Below are 19,168 nucleotides of genomic sequence, written 5' to 3' on the forward strand. Positions count from 1 at the left end.
ACTCTCGGGGAGAACAAGCAGAAAACGCGCTCCATGCCCGGAAGAATTAGTTTTGTAGAGCAATTTATCACGGACAGTAATGCGACTGCTGCCTTGAAAAGTACGGGCGGCGACAAAATGCGGATCGAAGGTAACATCACTCCATTGTTCTCGCTGAAAGTCTGCCGTGTCAGGGAACGTAGAAGTAACAGCAGTGAAACAGTCGTCAAAATTCTCAGCATCGCAGTCGGTAGCCGCAAGAGGAGTCCGAGAGAGGCATTCTGCGTCAGCGTGACGACGGCCACTCTTGTACGACAATACAAAGTCGTATTCCTGGAGGCGCAGCGCCCGATGTGCGAGACGACCAGAGGGATCACGCAAACCGACCAGCCAGCATAAAGAATGGTGGTCGGTGATAACCTCGAATGGTCTACCGTAAAGATAACACCGAAACTTCTCTATGGCGAAAACAGCTGCCAGGCATTCCTGTTCCGTAACCATATAATTGCGTTCAGATTTGCTGAGGCAACGGCTGACATATGCGGCATGTTCTGCGCCACTGTGATGTTGTACAACCACCGCTCCTATCCAAATTTCACTAGCATCAGTGTGAACTTCAGTCGGGCAAGATGGATCGAAGTGACGCAAGAGGGGTGCTGACGTTAGTATAAACTGCAGTTGAGAGAATGATGCGTCACACTCAGGTGTCCAATTGAAGGATGCATTTTGTCGCAGTATACTTGTCCACTGGTAAAAGATGTCGGCAAACCGGGGAACAAAACGACGAAAATACGAACATAGGCCAATGAAAGAGCGAAGTTCTCGTGCTGATTGCGGTGGCTTGAAGAAGCTCACCGCTTCAATCTTGCGAGGATTGAGTCTGATGCCATGCTTGTCGACCAAGTGTCCCAAGACCAGTGTTTGACGTTCGCCAAAGCGACATTTTTTTAGTTTAGAACCAGTCCAGCTTTCTCGATGCAGTCGCGAACAAGGCTGAGGCGTTCGTTATGTTTTTCAAACGTGCGGCCAAATATTACATCATCGAGGTAATACATGCATATCTCCCACTTTAGACCACGTAGTACTGTGTCCATGAATGTTTCGAAGGTGGCAGGAGCATTGCAAAGGCCAAAAGGCATAACATTAAATTCGAATAGGCCATCTGGAGTAAGGCAAGCGGTCTTTTCCTTGTCGATCGGCAGGGTCCATAGGTATTTTGCCAGTACCCCGATCGCAAATCAAGTGTTGAGAAGTAAGAAGCAGCGTGTAAGCAATCAATGATGTCATCGATTCGCGGTAGTGGATAGACATCCTTCTTCGTCACTGCGTTTAGATGTCTGTAATCCGCGCAGAATCTCCAGGAGCCATCTTTTTTTCGGACCAGGATTACGGGAGCTGCCCATGGACTAGACGACTCTTGAACGACACGTTTGTTCATCATCTCCTTGACTTGCTCTGCAATAACTTTGCAGTCGGAGGATGACACTCGGTAGGGCTTCTTGCGGATGGGGTGTGCGGAGCCGGTATCTATTTTGTGACGAGCGCGGGACGACAGTAAATGAAGGGGTGCATCTCGAAGCGTGAATTCGAATGCAGCCTCATGCCTGGCGAGGACACGTACCAGTGCTTGCCGTTCCGATGTACCGAGAGCCTTGCTGATCATGCCAAGCATTAGCTCTTCAAAATGGCCATTATCGCAAGGAAAGCAAGGTGTAGAAACGTCTGTAGTTAGTGCCACTATTGAGCTACATGCGGCTTCATCGAAGAGAGCGATTTTCATTCCGCGAGGAAGGACAACCGGCGTGGCGGAACAGTTCAGCGCCCACAATGTGGCGACTCCTTTCGCCATGCACACGACAGAGCAGGGCACAAGTATATTTTTTTTACCACAGTTATTGCGGAGAGGGCTAACTACAAGGTCAACACACTCAGCGTCAACAGTAGTTGCAGAAACACGAACGGGCGTCAGGTACCACGACGGTGCAATCCCTTCATCAAGAACACTGAGTGTGTCTGTGTCCCTGTCTTCGCCAGGCGAGCTTTGTTCGGAATCTGCTGATATAATCAACTTGTTCAATGACATTTCGCCCTAACCACAGTCCACGAAGGCGGCGCACTGTTCAAGAAAATGGATACCAATAATACCATCGTGCGAACAACGAGAAAGAGCAAGAAGCTCCGGCACAAACACTTTCCCAGCCAACAAAACACTCACAGCACAAACACCAAGGGGATGAAGCCACTCGCTGTCTACTCCACGAAAGGTAATACCGTCGTTCCAAGAAAACATAACTTTGTGGCCTAGACGGTTTTTGAATGCGAGGCTCATCACAGATACAGTCGCCCCAGTATCAACTAACGCCGTGGTCGGTATTCCGTCAATCGAGATATTCACTTTGTTTTTGTGCATCACAACAGGCAGAGATATTTCTTGGAAAGCCCGTCCGGCGACCACACCTCCATTGGCTGCGGATGCTAGTTTCCCGGCGGCGGTGAGGAAGAACGGCGCCGAGGGGACGGAGAGCGACGGGGGCGGTTATTTGGTGGCGTCAAACCCTGCTCAGATGCTGGCGAATCGCTGCGTCTGGGTCCCGTGTGTGAAGTGGTTCCTTGGAAGCAATTCGGTCGTCCACAAGTCATATGAAGTACGGGTTCTGGGTGGCGAGAACATCGGTGGTGTCCTACGTGACTGACGGGCTTGGCGCCAATACCGAGCTATATGGCCTGTGGAACCGAAGTTGTAGCACACGGGAGGGTCACGGTTCACAGCATCTTCCTCGAAACGAATGCTAAGCTGCTGCGGGCGGCGAGAAAGTTCGTTGTCATGTGGATAACGTGTCTCTGCTGCTCGCTGAAATCCATTATATGGTTCATAAATCACGTCGTGGTAGTAGGGTCGGTGCTGTTCTTGTCGCGGCCTGACAGAAGTCACAGGGCTTCGGGGGTAAAAACGTGGCTGCTATCGTTGTGGCCGAGCGTCATAAGTAGGGCCTCTGTCTTAGAGGCGTGGCTGCTGTCGGGATGCGAGTTCATAATCCTCAGTGCCTCTCGCCGCAGGATACGGGGAGAAGGATTCCACGTTTGGCTGGAAATCTGGCGGTAGGCGGAAGCTATGAGTGTTTGGCTGTGTCACTTGCGCGAGCAGGCTGAGCTGCTCCCGAACTATTTGTCCAATCGTTGATACCAGATCGAGGGGCCGGTTGCTGTCCACGCTTGCAACTGTCGTCACATTGGCTAGCCTGCCAAACTTCGGCGTGATGCGCCTCGCCTTCAGTTGCTCGAAAATACGACAGTGCCGAATGATGTCAGCGACGGAAGCCAGGTTGTATTTTGCGATGAGGAAAATCTTAACATCTTTGGCAACTCCTTTCAGGATGTGCCCGACTTTGTCTTCCTCAGACATTCCAGAGTCCACCATCCTACACAGTTTTATTACGGCCTCAGTGCAGGTCGTGCAGGATTCGTCTGGCACTTGCGCACGTTGCAGTAGCGTCTGTTCTGCCCTTTTCTTTTTCATCCCGGAGTCGCCGAATCGCCCTTTGATTTCCGAAATAAATCTTCCCCATGTTGTGAACGTTTCCTCGTGATTGTAGAACCACAACAACGCAGTATCCGTTAGAAAAAACACGATGTACGAAAGCTGAGAAGCGCTGTTCCACTTGTTGGCGGCACTCACCCGGTGATAGTGGATGAGCCATTCCTTGACGTCTTCGTCCGATCTTCGGGCGAAGGGACACGCGTCTCTCAGTTGTAGAACGGAAATTGTCGTCGCAGCAGTTCGAATGAGCCGTTGTTCGTGAGCGTCGTGGGACATATTCAACTCCGGTAGATTCGGTGGGAGTCCGGCAAGGCGACGGCTCCGTCGAAGAACTTCAGGTTCAGCCTCCGTCTTCGGGTGTCGATTACCCCGCACCTTCCACCACAACTGTTACGAAGAGTTGAGAAGAAACGGTTTCATTTACAAGAGATGGACGATGATCGTAGCGTGATCGTAGCGCAGCTCGACCTCTCAAACTCCTCGTTCTCTTCATCTTCTCCAATATATATATATATATATATATATATATATATATATATATATATATATATATATATATATATATATATATATATATATATATATATGTGTGTGTGTGTGTGTGTGTGTGTGTGTGTGTGTGTGTGTGTGTGTGTGTGTGTGTGTGTGTGTGTGTGTGCGTGTGTGAATAGGTGGGCGGGTGGGTGGGGGGGTGAGTGTAAGTTAATGTGTGCATATGCGTGTTTGTGAATAACTACGCAGAGTGGGAATAGACAATAACAAATATACGCTTTATCGACTCGCGTCTATAGACAGTCTAAAGACGAAGAATGAACAATAAATAGAGACTGTATCGACTTTTTTGTAGACCGTCTATAGACTACAAATATACAAAAATAAATAGAAATCTTATCGACTTTCGTCTATAGAAAGTATATAGACAAACAATAGACAAAAATAAATAGAGACTGTATCCACTTTCGTCTATGGGTGTCTGTTGTGGGGAAGTAGAGAAAAAGGAAACGAATACCATGTCGACTCTTTTCTATAGACCGTCTATACAATATGAATAGACAAAAAGAAATAGAAATCTTATCGACTTTCTTCTAGAGAAAGTCTATAGCCAAATATTAGACAAGAATAAATAGACTGTATCGACTTTCGTCTATAGGCAGTCTATAGAGGGGAAGTAGACAAAAAAGAAGCAAACACTATATCGAATTTTTCTAAAGACCTTCTATTGACTGCGAATAGACAAAAAGAAAGAAATCTCATCGGCTTTCGTCTATAGAAAGTCTACAGACAAACAACAGAAAAATAAATAGAGACTGTATCGATTTTCGTCTATAGGTGTCTGTTGTGGGGAAGTAGACAAAAAAGAAACAAACACCATAACGACTTTTGTCTATAGGCTGTCTATAGAGTACGAATAGACAATAAGGAAATATAAACTTTATCGACTTTCGTCTGTAGACAGTCTATAGACTTTGTATCAACAAAAGTCCAAAGCTATAGAAAGGCAAGGTCGTCTATAGAAGGTCCTTTTATAGACAGTCTTAAGTCTTCGTGCTGTTACGTTTATTTAGTGACGAAGTTCAATGAACAGGCTGTAGTAAGGGAAAATGTGCCTTTAAATTTCAATAATAATTGCGTACTTCATTGGGGAGCCGACTGTCATCGGCTCACGCTCGGTCGCGGCCACCAGCGTAGGAATTAAACTTTGGCCATCGTGCTCAGCGATGTCGAAGCCGGCAGGTCTCGCTAATTTCGACCACTTGACTCAACTAGCTTCCAACCAAGCAAAACTTGAGGGCAGGGATGCTATAACGTAAAACTATTTCAAACTTTTCTATTCCAATTCTGCAATCAGCCCACCGCGATTGGTCTAACTTTTTTGGACCACCCCCACTTCACCTGTCTGTCACGCGACGTCACGAAAACTGCGATAGCTCCCCATCTGATATCACGTGTACACGCCGATTATGCATAATTTGACCGGACAAAACAAAAATAATTTTTTCTTCTTCGACACCTTCTTGCCATTAACCCTCGGCTATTGGTCAAAAGTTTTCGGGCTGCGCCCACTTCACCTGCCTCTCACGCGGCGTCTCAAAACTGCAGAAGCTTACCGCGTCAAAGTGACGCGTACACATTAATGATGCATTGTTATGCCGAACAAAACTGAATTTTCTCCTCAATAGCCGCATGCTGCCCCGTTCCGAAATAATAAAAGATGGCTGCCGCCGATCACTCCGCCACTGGCTACTCGCCCCTGCCGGAGAGCATGGGCTTATTTGTGTGTAATAAAACTTTGTTCGGGCCCGTGTAATGTTTTCGAGAACTTTCGGCACGTTTACGACCTCGTTGTGCCAACTCTTCTTTGCTGAGGATCCGTTTTAGCGTCATTCCTAAGCTTCCGTTGCATGACACAGCGATTGTCGACGAGCCACCGCGAGCTAAGTAAGAGAAAGCGGACCAATCGCAGACGCCGGCACCAGCCTCTTCATCAAATTATGGATATTCAGTGCAGTGGCTCGGCCCCATCGAATCCCTCTCCACTTGAGCATGCTCTCGCCCCTTGTGAGCTAATTATATAAGAGAAGCCGCTCAGTGCAGCCAATGTTAATCCTTTTTCAAGCAAGCAACAGTGACCTCCTATAAACGAGGGTCGCATTTGATTCGTTTGTTCAGACAAGCCTGCGGGTGAGCGCTCGGTGCTTGCGTCGGCGGTTACGCAAATTTGACGTCAAGAGGTTGGAATAAAAACATATTGGAATAGTTTTACGTTATACGGCCCAAGATTATACGCGGGCTTGCCAGTTCGCACTCCCTCCTGGCCGCTCCTGGTTAGACGCCTTGGCAGATTCATTGGTAGCACTTCAAAAATGCGCAAGTTGTATGTGGCTATTATCAGTGGGTCGAACTGGCGAAGAGTAAAGCCGGTCCGCACTTCGTAGCGTGGTAAGACTGTAGCGTATGACCGGGAACACGTTGCCAAGCCCTGTCGTGCACAAAGCAAACGTTGCGCATACGCACAACACTTGCATGTAGCGGCTGTCCGCTACGTTGCGTAGGTACCGCGGCCGCCGCGGGGTGCCGCAACGAGTCCAATGGCTCGCTGATGGCAAACGCGTTTGCGTTACGCCCGGCGCGTCGTAGGCGACAAATCGGCATAGTCGCGTCTACGTTAACATCGAAAATAAAATTTAAACTGCGTGCCGCGATGACACTTTAAAGGCGGAGCGTTGTGGTGATGGCCCACTTCGCCGTAGCCTTCGCAGTGCAAGGCACTGAAGAAGGAGTGGAAGCACCGCGAAAGGTGTATGTGCTTGCCAATAACTCTGCTTCTGCTGAACGCATCGAAGTACTTGTTGTGGCAAAGTATTTCCGAAATAGTCTATTTTAATTTCAAATGCATTTCTTCTCTCGAATAAAACCTCGTTCGAGGCCCCTTTCAAAGAAAAACGAACGTTACTGCGACAGTGTAATGAACCGCGGACCAATTCATATCCCCCTCTGGTAGACACAAGCCTGGTGCGAATCTCTAAAAACAAGTTGTTGTTTTTTTCGATTTCCTCGGAGCTTTGCGTTTCTGGTTTCTTTTCTCACCTCGCATGCAGCTTTGCCATTCCATGTGGCCCACGTGACTAGTCGACAGATACCGGTCACCACGGAACTTGCATTTCTGGTCAAGCTCTTTCATTTTTGTAATCTTACTCACGTTCAATTTCTAGCCTTCGAACCAGAAAGAAAACAGTCTCCCTCTCGATATGACGCTGAAGGAGCGCACGATCAAACAAATAACTTCGTAGAGGCAAACATAAAATATTGTGGTGTCTGGCCCCCAACCCTGAGTACAGGACCGCATTACATACTTGTGGACGAGTTACTGCCCCAACAATTTACAAAAAAAATATTGCTCCCGAGTTTTCATAATGTTTGTTCACATTATCACTGAAGTGTAACTTTGAGTACGCTGAAGTCTCGTTTGTGATTTCAAGTAGCGGCGTTAAAAAAGCAGATACAGGGTACTATACACATAGTTGTCATCTCATGGCGCTGAGCGTTGAACGCCAGCGGCGTGCGAGTTCCGCGGCGTGGGTTTTGCGTCATCTTGAGAGATGGCGCCACGCTGCGTGGCGCCTGCTTCAGGTGCTTCTATCCGCCGCGGTGGCTCAGAGGTTATGGTGTTTCTCTGCTAAGCACGATGTCGCGGGATCAAATGCCGGCTGAGCCGGCTGCATGTCGGTGGAAGCGAAATGCAAAAACGCCCACGTCCCGTGCATTGAAAAACGTGAAAGATCCCTGGTGGTCAAAATTAATCCGGAGTCCCCCTACGCGAGCCTCAAAATCAAATCGTGGGGTTGGCACGTAATACCGCTGATTTCAATTCATTCTTATTCTAGCTATGCAGTGCACTCTGTCTCCCTGGCGTCTTTCGCTGCCTGTCGTGCGGCCTTCAGCTGGTTCCTCTACCTCGGCAGCGTCCATATGGACCAGTGCACACTATGGCGTGGGGCGGTGTGGTGGGGTGTGGTGTGCCGTGGCGAATAGGCACTACACCCATTTTAAGATTGTGGCCAGTATCATCTCCAACCAATCTCCTTTGCCGATTGCCATTTCATGCTTACATCTACTCTAGATTAAGGGAGAGCCAGCATTTTTTTTCTTTATTTGCAGGGGTAGTGCATGGCCAGTCACCACTTGTTTTCACCATATACATTCCTACATTCTATCCGAACGTTACGGTGGCGCAAGTAAGGTCAAAGTTCTTGCTCAGGAAGGAAAGGCCGTTTCACATCGTCGATACATAGATAGATAGAAACTTTATTGAAATGGAAAAGATTCGAAAGAGGGGTGGTTGGAGCCTTTCAGTTCAGGGCCCCGCTGGCCTCTGCGAAGAAATCAAAATTTTGCCAACCTTGTCCACGCAAGCCCGAAAGTAAATATTCTTTATACGTGACGGTGAATAATGCGCTCCGCTTTAAATCGGACAACAAGGTATGTGCTAAGCGTTCCTAGACGGCGTGACGCACTAAAGTATATAAACACATTGCCGGCTTTCTATCTACGCGATGACTGACTGAGCGTGAAGCGCTCGAATGCAGGAGTAATTACCTACTGATCCATACCAATGAATGTGCGAACTATGACACTGTCAACAAAGGCGGGCGGCGATGAAGTCGCATGCTTTTTTGTCAGGTATAAATGACTTCGATCAAGGACCCAGAATGGCAAGAACTTTTCGCGCGGCCTATGACCTGCGCGGCGACGATGCCATGAATTCCCCATAAGGACAACAGCCTAGTCGTCGAAACTCCAAGAGCCCGGCGTAGTGAAAACGTATAATTCGACAAAAAGTCTCTGTTTCGCCCGAATGGCGAAGTAGTGATTGCGATAGCAAATTAGCAGACAGCCATACGAAGTACGGATAGTCTTATTATCAGCCGTGTAAACTTGTAAACATTCGCTTGCAAGCTCGATTAAAAGCATGGTGTCAGCGCACACAGCAAACATGAACACATCACACTCAATGGCTGTGGGTATTCGGGGTCAAAACGCTGGAGTGAGGAAACGCGGCAGCGGCAGCGAGCAAAATTATCATGCTGCCTATCGTTTCAACGCAAAGTGAACGCCGAAAGCACACAGTGCGCACGAAGCTACGAGCCGATGACGCACCTAGACTCTGCCCCCAATGCAGATCACTTTCAAGACACGGCCTCGCGTCCGCGCGCAGCCGCCATATGTGCAGTTTCCCACGGAGTAGAACGCCGACCCGCTCCCCTCCCCCCCCCCCCCCCCCCACTCCCTTTGGTGCCACGCAACGTTGGTTACTTCGTGCGCCACGCAAGACTGCGCGCTTCTGCTTCCGCCCCTCTCGTCATCTCTCCTCGCACTCTTTCACTGGCACACAAGGCGGAGGGCATGCGGCGACGGTGTGATTGCCCTTGGGCTTTTTAGGGAACCTGACGGTGACGGTGGCGCCGATGCCAACGGCAGAAATTTGCTTGGAGTGTTCATATAGTTACTACTGCAGTAAAACTTTCTTTTGAGGGAGCGATTGTAAACTGCCGGTGCCCGTGTCACTTCTGGTATTCTATGAGAGCGGGCCTGCGGACAAATTCCAGAGAAACGTGACGACAGAAATTCGAGGCGCCCATGAAGCGAGGAAACGCTATGAGGGTGGGAATAGGAGAAAGAGGGAGCGACGCTGGTAAATAGAGCCGGATGCTTGCCTAAAGTCTAACTCTGCTAAAGATACGCGCAAGCCAGTAGTTCGTGGCTTAAATTCAGTTGTAACCTCATTGGCTGGTGGAATGTGGACGCGTGCCAGCAGCTGCCCCTTCCTCTTTTCATTTCTTTACTGAAATGTATATAAAGGATGTATGGAATGTATTCCTTTTAGTCTCGGCTGCAATAACTAACTGGTAGATCAGTAAGGCTGCGGACCATGCAAAGCAACTCTGGGTCCTAACCAGCTTCTGGTCGAACAGCAAGACGCAGTTGGTTATTTGTAGGACAGTTGTCCTTGTCTCTAACTTAAGAAAAGTAGAAGAGTGAGGCGCTGTTTACTTCCGACTTTGTCATCAGTGTCTTTCTGCAAACTCTTGCATGAACAGTACGTGAGGGGAAATCATGCACTCCGCTATACAGTCGAGAGGAGGGAGATTGGCTGGCTTGGGCAGATATTTATACTCATTCCTCAGTGAGTACGGAGGTACATTAAGTTGGGTGAATGACGACTTACCCACTCGGCACACCTTAAACGAAGACAATATATTCAAAATCGGGAAAGGCCAACGCCAAGGTCGCGTACAGGGAGGCCACGATGCAGTCCAAGTCCCTGCGCCAGAGCCTATCACGCATAGAACAGGCAAAGCTAAATGGGTTGTGGATGAAGTCCCGCTTGACGATGGCCGTGACAGCCATTTGCGATGCAACATGCGCAACTTATCGGGCTTGTCGCTGTTCATCCATTTCGGCAGCGTGTTTGGTACGCTTGTGCAATCTGTCGTTTTCCAATCGATTTTGTCGTTCTTTGGCAGTTTCGTTGGCACGTTTCAGCACCACGAACTGTCTTTTCATTCCAGCAGTCGCAATCGCTTGGCCATATCTCCTTCGACGGTCAGATCGTGCTGCCTCTGTCGCCGAGCTCTTTGTTATTTGCAACGCTTGGCGCAACGAATCTCTTTAGACATTTCCGATAACGGTCCCGATTCACTTTTCATATTTATTTCACACGTACGCACGCGGGTGTATGTGAGAAAAGATGATGAACACGAAGCTGTGCACGCGAAACGCGCGTGAAAGAAACGCGCGTTTGAAGAGGCTTCACGCACACAGAGGCGAAGTACAAGTTGGTAAGGTAGTAGTACATTCGCAATGTGTTCGATTTTCGATAGCTGCACTCAGATTAAAAACTACACCTATATATGTCCGCATTGTCATAGTACCTTCGTGAGAAATTTTTATTATATTGCTGCGTGTCATGGTTAATGGCGCGGGCAAATAGGCAGACTTCGTTACGCTTCTTCTGTCTCCATTTTGCAGGCCTCTGACGTCATGTGGGCTACAATGCACCTATGCTATGATCCTGGATACACCGAGGACAAGCGGCGCCAGTTCTTGGTCGACATTGCAGAGAAGCTTCACGAGTTCGAGGCTTACCTAGACAAGCACAGGCCGTTCGGCGCAGGCAAGAGCATCACCTACGTCGATTTCCTGCTATACGAGAGCCTCCAGGTATACATGTGCACGCAATAAATGCGTCTTAGGCATGGGATTGTACTGTTTATTGAGGCGTGTGCGCGACAAATAGGGCAGGAATATTAAGCATATTTGTTTGTACCTAAAGAGGACAACACATGCAGTAAGATACTAAGTTGTCGGGGTAAACATAAGTGTCTTAAGGTTTAATGAAAACGGAACTGGTGAACTTTGGCAGCAGCTGGTATCAGAAAATCTAGAATACTTTCCTAACACACATGACCTTTGCAATGTTGGTGGCGGTTTTCATGGTGGTACAGCACCTGGGGTTAGCCCTGCATGCTTGGCCTGTAGTTATTCTACCTGAGCGTCTATCACGTTGGTAATAAGAAAGTTTCACGAACTTGCAACAACTGAGCTCCACGGAAGAAGCCAATGAACAAACGTAGACGTTTTTCCTCGCTTACTCCAGGCTCTTGCAAAAACGCCATGGCTTGTGAGCTTGCGTGGCAAAGACCCGTCGTCTGTAGGGTGCAGGGAGTGAAACAACCACTTTCCATGTCAATCTTTGGGTGGATCGAGGGGAAATGTTGCGCATCAATTATACTTCGTCGAATTGCGCAAAAAAGTGGGGTCATATATTATGCCCCCTTAATTACCCAATTATGCGGGTCGGTAGAGCGAATTAGGACGTGTAACAAGAGGCCTGCGGTCACACTGGTTTAATGTGTATAATCCAGTCTGCGTGCGGGTTGTGGTAGCTGTGTTCTTGTGCCACAGAACACAGCTAAACGGGTGATGACTTCAAAAAGACCACGTTAATGGCTAAAGTTATTCTAAAACTTTGGGGGAGCAAAAGTTTCGTGTGCTCATCAGTGAGGGGGCTCTCCTCTAATATGAACGTAACTAGCGGACATGTGTTTTTATAACAAATGTTATTCCCTACTGTGAGATATTTGAGGTATGGAGGACTGTTTCAAATAAGTACTGTCAGCGCGAACAAGATGTAACGTAGCTGGATTGGACTGCTTGGAACTCTCTAGTTACTCTCTAGCAATATGCCGAACAACATGTTGAACTCTCTAGCAATATGTATGTGAAGCGTCAACCACTTGACGAGGCTGAACTTGCGCGATTATTTCGTGAAACTTTACGTGCAAAATTTTACGTGCATAGAAACGGAAGTGATGAGTCTGTGGTTATTGTAATCACCTTCAATATCATGCTTTTCTTTCGCATGACATTGGAGCTCTCGTCCTTCCCACCGGTCGACCAATCAATCGGAGTTTAACCGATACGACCGATAGAATGTTTACAAGCTGCCGAATAGTGCTCCACGGGCTGCAACACAAAGCGTTACCGCTCTACTTAAGAAAGTGAGGAATGATGCGATGCTGATCTTGAAAAAGAGAAGGTCTTGCTATAACTATATGTGGTGAAACAAATGTGACACATAGAGCATGTAAGTGAAAGCACGTGAACTAAGGTTTGACTACTCACAGCTCCATCTTTTTTCCAAAGAAATTGGGTGTGCAACAAGGCTCAAGACCTTTTTCTTACGTTGTGCCAGTTGCGTTTTAATAATCTTTGCACGAGCAGGTAAATCAAGCTAACTCGTAATATTGTCAATAAAGCGGATGAGCGCAGCTGCCCATGATGGAGAATTTACGCAGAAACTGAGCACAATCTTTGCTGCAATGCACAAATATTTCTAAGAGATCCTGATCACTTCACCATAACGGCCTCGCAGAAGCATTACGCTCATCCGCAAATCCACTTTGATGGCGATGGCAATTGCTTGAGTTTAGAAGTGGATATTTCCAGCAGCGACGAATAGCGTCGAAAGCTTCAGAAAAAGGTATAGTTTTGTTTTCCATCGCTTTCTGGGAAGGTCACCTAGAGAAAACAAAAACAGCCGATTCCGGTAACATTTTTCTCGTCGTTGTTTCTATTAAAAAATATTCTGTAACATCAGGCATGCTGCCAAGAAGAACCTACCTAAGTCAAGCTGCAGTGAAAACGAATAAACTTCTGATCTTAAGGTTTGGTTTCACGGTAGCCTCTGATATGATTATTGACGTCTCCCTTGCGGCCGTTGATATTTCAAGAAAAGATCGTGAGAACACGAGAACATGCGAGCATGAAATCTCCTCACTGATATTCGTGATGTCCTTGGAGCTCATGATTATTTTTGAGTATTGAACTAATCAGCGGTGTTCTTGAGCCTTTTTACATTTTATTTCGTCTTAGCTGTACAGCTGGCCCACACTGCGGGCCACACTTATGTTGTCAAGGCACTTGGAACCGTACTGAGCGTTCCACCCATTGGGCCCTCCTTATCCAGTGGAAACGTTGCAGTGCGGCCGTAAAGGGGTGCCACTTGACAGCTGTCACAAAGTCTTGAGTGCCGCATATGGACTGAGACAAAATTGCATTTTACTCCAAGTTGTTGGGTATCTACGAATGGCCTAGCATTTATTTGGGAAATGTATGACCATGCGTGTCACCCGACGGGAAATCAACGTTGGGCAGGAGGCGCTGCTGCAGTTGAAGTGTGCAAGTAAAATATTAGCAGCGTATTTTTTTCAGCTGTTTGGTACATCTTGTCAAAGAGCACATTGTTCGAACAGTGCGAGACACGACGGATAAAAGTGGTTTTGACTTGCAACGAAATGCTTTATATTTTTGTACGAAATAAATAATTTAGCTTTGTGTCAGCGCTTTGACTTGCGATTCTTTTCTTTGTTCTTTGTTACGTTGCTAAAAAAACTGCAGTTTGACAAGTAAAATATGCTGATGCCGTCTGGCATCGAGACCACTGAAAGCGACGACATTTATCTACGATAAGAGACGCGCTCTTCATGAACCTTTGCTTTAGCCTGATGACAAACTTTGTACATGGCTGCTCATATTACGAGAACTCCATGCGCCCCTATATGTGTTCCAGCCCAAGGGTTCACAATCAGATCAGAAGATGGACCTGTTTGTGTCAAGATGAGCGGTGAATTTTCTAACGCACACATGCAAAATGTGCCACGGAAAACTGTTTCCTCCCCTAGCCAGGCTGTGTGCCACGGTGATGCTGTCGATATGCGAAGTTCTAGCGCTGATCGCTCGTACAACATTTCGACGGAACGTCTCGACATTCGTAACCACTCCTTGAAGCAGGCACGTGGTCCTTAGTTTACTGTTCGGCCATACATAACTTCGCATATTGTCATGCATGCGTCATATCGCAGGATGCCTGCTTAACAGCGCATGTTGCAGTTTTCATGCCAGTTGGACAGGGCACGAAACAGAAAAGGTCTTGTCATTAACAGCTTGTTCATTTCGGCTGGTTGGTAAATCTTGTAAAACGACACATGTTTAATAGCAATGTTCCTTTTACTATACGGCGCTTACAAACAAAGTGAGATGCCAGTTTTATTGAAGGACCAAAAATGATATGCATTGCACAAATAGGGGACATCTAGTGCAGCGCAGCCTACCACTTTTGGTTTACTTAGGTGGTCAAAACGCTCGGGCCGAGCACATTTCGGAAGGGCTACCCTGCTCTCCAGGAATATTGCCAGCGCGTCGCAGCTCTGCCGGGTCTCAAGGAGTACCTGGCTTCGGATCGCTTCAAGCCCTGGCCAATCTGGAGTCCCTACGCCAAGGCACTGTCCGCACAGAGCAAGCCCCCTGCCGATGATTGTTGAGGCACAGCAGAGGATGCGATAGCATGAACACCGTCCGCCCAGAATGGCACTGTCTCATGCTGAAAACTATAGTGTATGAACATTGAACCAATGTATGTGAGCTCATTGTTCCTTCATTTTTCAATAAAAGCTACTTAGAACTTGCGGAATGAAGACCCGCGTCCTGCATTGATTCAGTTTAATTTCGTCTTGCCTATCTTAATTATTTGAGTGTAAGCCGAGGAGTCTGAACATAAGAAAACAAAAACACGCGCTGAGCATAGAGGATGGTAAAAGGGAGATTGGTGAATATTGTAATTTCTACACGATTAATAGCGCTAACCACATGACCTAGAAGTCTATGACACGTATGCGCGTTTAAACATACCAAGCACCAAACTTACCCTCCAAAAGCCATTTCTGTGCACGTGTACCATCTAAATGCAACTGGGTTTCATATTGAGCCCATGGGCCGCTTCGCCTATTTAAAAAAAAAATAATGCCTCAGGATTTTTGTATTAATCTCAGTGTTAAATGTGACACACAAATGAGCGTTGTTCTATACTCGATATGTTTTCTTTTGCAAGGACCCTCGCGAAGTATATCTCTCCTTTTTCTTTGTCTCCTGCGCTTCCATTATGATATTTAACGCTCAAAACTGCCTACAATTTGCCGACATTAGTAATACACTTAGCGAAGGAGCCATGGTAAATAATTACCGCTGGACAACATTGGCAGCAGACTTCTTTGTGTGAAACTAAGTGGCGGCACGAAATGCTATGGGACTGCCAGATCTCTCGACGCATGTTTTACTGCTTAGCATTCACTCTCACACCTGTCAATTTTTTCTCATAGTTGCATGTGGTTTCAACGAGAAAAGCTTAACTTTAGCTACCATTGCGAGAGCCTACGTTCGCGGAAGGAGGGGCATGCGCAGACTTTGCGAGGCAACCATTGAGCATTAAGATAGTATAACATTGAATCTACTAAGGCTATACGCCTTTAAGCACTCTAAGCGAAAAGAAGAGTTGCAGACAAGATCAAATTGTGCGAGGTCTGCCTAAAGCATTACAAGTTACTTGTAAAATCCGGACTAATACTCAAGAATCGTGCTAGCGATGTACATGTTAGCATATATATGGAGAGATCTTACGTGGTACAATTCATCAGCAAGAAGAACCAGCATTGCAGACATTGGCGAAAAAATTTTTGTGCCTTGTGCTAAAGATAGAAAACGAAGCTTAAAGAACCAAAATTTCACCTCCAAGATCTTCAAAAAAGTGCCGTGTCATCATTTGAGACGACGATTGGTACAACCCGCATCGCTAGTTTAGTGGCTATAGCGTTGTGCTGCTAAGCACGAGGTTGCAGGTTTTATTCCCGGCCGAAGCGGCGGTATTTCGATGGGGTTGAGTGCGAAAACGCTCGTGAACTTCGACTTAGGTTCATGTTAAAGACCTTGAAATTGCCCAAATAATTTCGCTGCCATGATAAACTACAGTACCGTATGAGAATAGGCTTGTTGTTTGTACATCTTCTCAACAGTGCGAAACCAGACAAATGAAAAAAAAAGAAAAACGGAGGCGACGTAGACAATTAAGCGCTGACTTCCAACTTTCTGACGTCCAACCACTGATTTCAACGACCGGAAGGGAGTGCTTGCTTACGTCCCCCTCTTACCGTCCCTTGTCTTGTGCCACGCCCTTTGACAAAAAGTCTACATCATGTCATGTTTTTTGAACATAAGAACGGATAACTTAATTTATTGATTGGTCCAAATCTTAAGACAACCACTCGTTCATTTCTATATACCCGCATTTAGAAGCAAAGGCCTCAGCCTCACTGATGAGTAGATTGACTCAGACCAAGCCGTCAATGTGACTTTCACTCAAAGGTGAGCCAGAGCCATTTTGGTGAGTCCGAGTAAACATGATGTTTGAAAAATCTGAGTGAATGTGAGTGAATTCCGCTCAATTTATCGACCTCTGCTTAGGAGCGACATTTTAAGGATGTCCGCGGCAGATTCTGCACTGGCTGCCAATATATATATTCAGGAATACAGAAGAAATAATCTACTTAAACGCTGTGTAAATTGCGGCTAAAGTACCACCGGGAAACAGATGTTTCATAAAAACGCAGGTAATTAGTGGTTAACTCCAAAATACTGAGCTGACGCAGTAACCAAACCGCTAATTACTGGACGTTTATCTGTTTACGGGTAATTAAAGAAAGTGCTTTAGGCAATTAATGATTCAAAAATGCTTGAAAGGTTTTGCGTTAGGTATCCGGAGGCCATTCTGCAAGAACGTTATGAATCAGTCAAATACGGTCTTCAATTCGGTAATGGAGTGCCATATACCGAACAAGTCTTTCGATTTCTCTACCGTGTTCACCAGATAAAGCCTTGCTGATTAGATTGTCAGTGAGCCAAGTGGGGGGATTGCGTGAACGAACCTAGGCAACCGTGCCACTGTACTTGCGCTTGCCAGACACTGATACCGTATACGGGCCAACACTTTATACCCCATAAAGACTATCGATCTTTCTAATCTATGATTAAGCCGATGTGTTAAAGTAGTGACTAAAGCGAAATTCAAGCAATAGATTGACTCTGACACAATGGTGAGCCAGAGTCTATATATATATATATATATATGACGTGTGTCGAGTGAGCCATAGAGAGGCGAGCTCAAAGCGGTGTGATGTAATGCTCACGGATTTCTCTGGCACTTGCTGCTAAATCTGCACTTATATTTTTGATCAAGTCCCGATAGTCAACAAGGATTTTAAGTGGAAGTGCCCATGCGATTGTGCAATGCAGTTCAAACACGTCACAGTGTGTGGAGTCAAGGCGAGTGGTTTGTGCAGAGCGACAGCGCTTCCGTCTACACAGCACTGAGCGGTGATGACTTTCTAGCGAAAATAGTCATTTTCGAACGAAAACAAAAGACCTGAGAAAAGAAAGAATTCGTCGACCCGGGTTCGAACCAGTGACCTATGGATGCTGGTGGCGGGCAAGCCTCTTCAGTCCACCGCTGTACCAACTGAGCTACCGACGGAAATAGTAACGCGGCTCTTTAAGACCATGCAGTGGCTGCCATCTGTGTGACCAAGTCAACTCGATGAAAGTGTGGCTAACTATTGGCGCGTAACTGCTTTAGTGGACATGCGACTTGTCCACTGAATATTCGCCGACGGTAACAAAGATGCTGTTGCAAAGGGCACTTGTGCATGTGCAGCCAATTTGTTAGGGGCTTCCCTTGCTGAAATGCTGTTTGTAGTTACAATCCTATGATGTCTACAAAACAAGTCGACCATAACACTTGCCGCCATCTACAAACACCCCCCGTTGCCAGATTCACAGTATAACTCAAAAGAATTGGAAGTGGGATTGCTCGGCTTCCACAAAACTTTTTTTCCGATGTCCGAATCAACAATGGATGAGAGTAAGCTGCGCATCTCTTGGCAAATACATCATTTTATTTTGCCAGTTCACCGGAGCGAGCGCTGTGCATGAGTTTAAAGCTAATGTTTGGAGGAGCGTCGGAGGTCAGCGGAATAAACGAGTGCGGGAGAAGGCGCGAATGCCGAGCCGGTGTCGTTATTGTCGTCCGCTGTCGTGGTTCCGTTGTCACTGCGCCATTTTGATCATACTGGCTTCGTCTTTGCGTCGTCATTATCTTTCCAGCTGTCATTCCATCGTCATCACGCAGCTACTGTCGTCGTCAGCATGGTACAGTCACGTGTACCAAACAAATTCGACCATAACTCTTGTCGCGGTCATCAAATACCGTTCTCAACTGACAAAGTTTTACTTCAGAATCATAAAGAATATTAAAGTATGGTTTGTTACGTGCCGAAACCATGATCTCATTATGAGGCACGCCATAGTAGGGGACTCCGGAAATTTAGACCACCTGGGTTTCTTTAACATGTCCCTCAATGTAAGTAAACGGGTGATTTTGCGTTTCGCCCGCATCTAAATGTGGTCGCCGTGACAGGAATTCGATCTCGCGACCTCGTGCTTAGCAGCCGAACACCATAGCAACTAAGCAACCACGCCGGCTGCTTCAGAAGTACTGCAAGTGGCCCGGATCGCTAGGTTCCCGCAACAACGTTTTCGCGATGTCTCACCATCCGCTTGTACTTAGAGTGCATTAATATGGTTGAACCACATTTACAGGCACTCCCCAACCATTTTAACAATTGCGTACAAATGTACTGAGTCGGCAGGGTAAGTATTTCGTCTCATTAAGAGACATTTAGACATTCCGCCGAACGCATGCCA

At 46.8% G+C, this 19,168-nt stretch overlaps 1 protein-coding gene across 1 annotated transcript in view; it reads left to right on the forward strand.

Moving 5' to 3' along the window:
• The window catches only part of LOC142584759 (glutathione S-transferase Mu 1-like), a 55,742-nt gene extending 40,688 nt beyond the window's left edge, over window positions 1-15,054 (forward strand). The window contains exons 3-4 of the mRNA XM_075694992.1: window positions 11,048-11,239; window positions 14,710-15,054. Coding sequence (XP_075551107.1) covers window positions 11,048-11,239; window positions 14,710-14,901 — 384 coding nt within the window. The 3' untranslated portion in view covers window positions 14,902-15,054. The remainder of the gene's footprint in view (window positions 1-11,047; window positions 11,240-14,709) is intronic.
• Window positions 15,055-19,168: the final 4,114 nt, after the last annotated feature.

This window comes from Dermacentor variabilis, chromosome 6 (genome assembly GCF_050947875.1).
Source record: "Dermacentor variabilis isolate Ectoservices chromosome 6, ASM5094787v1, whole genome shotgun sequence".
NCBI lineage: Eukaryota > Metazoa > Arthropoda > Arachnida > Ixodida > Ixodidae > Dermacentor > Dermacentor variabilis.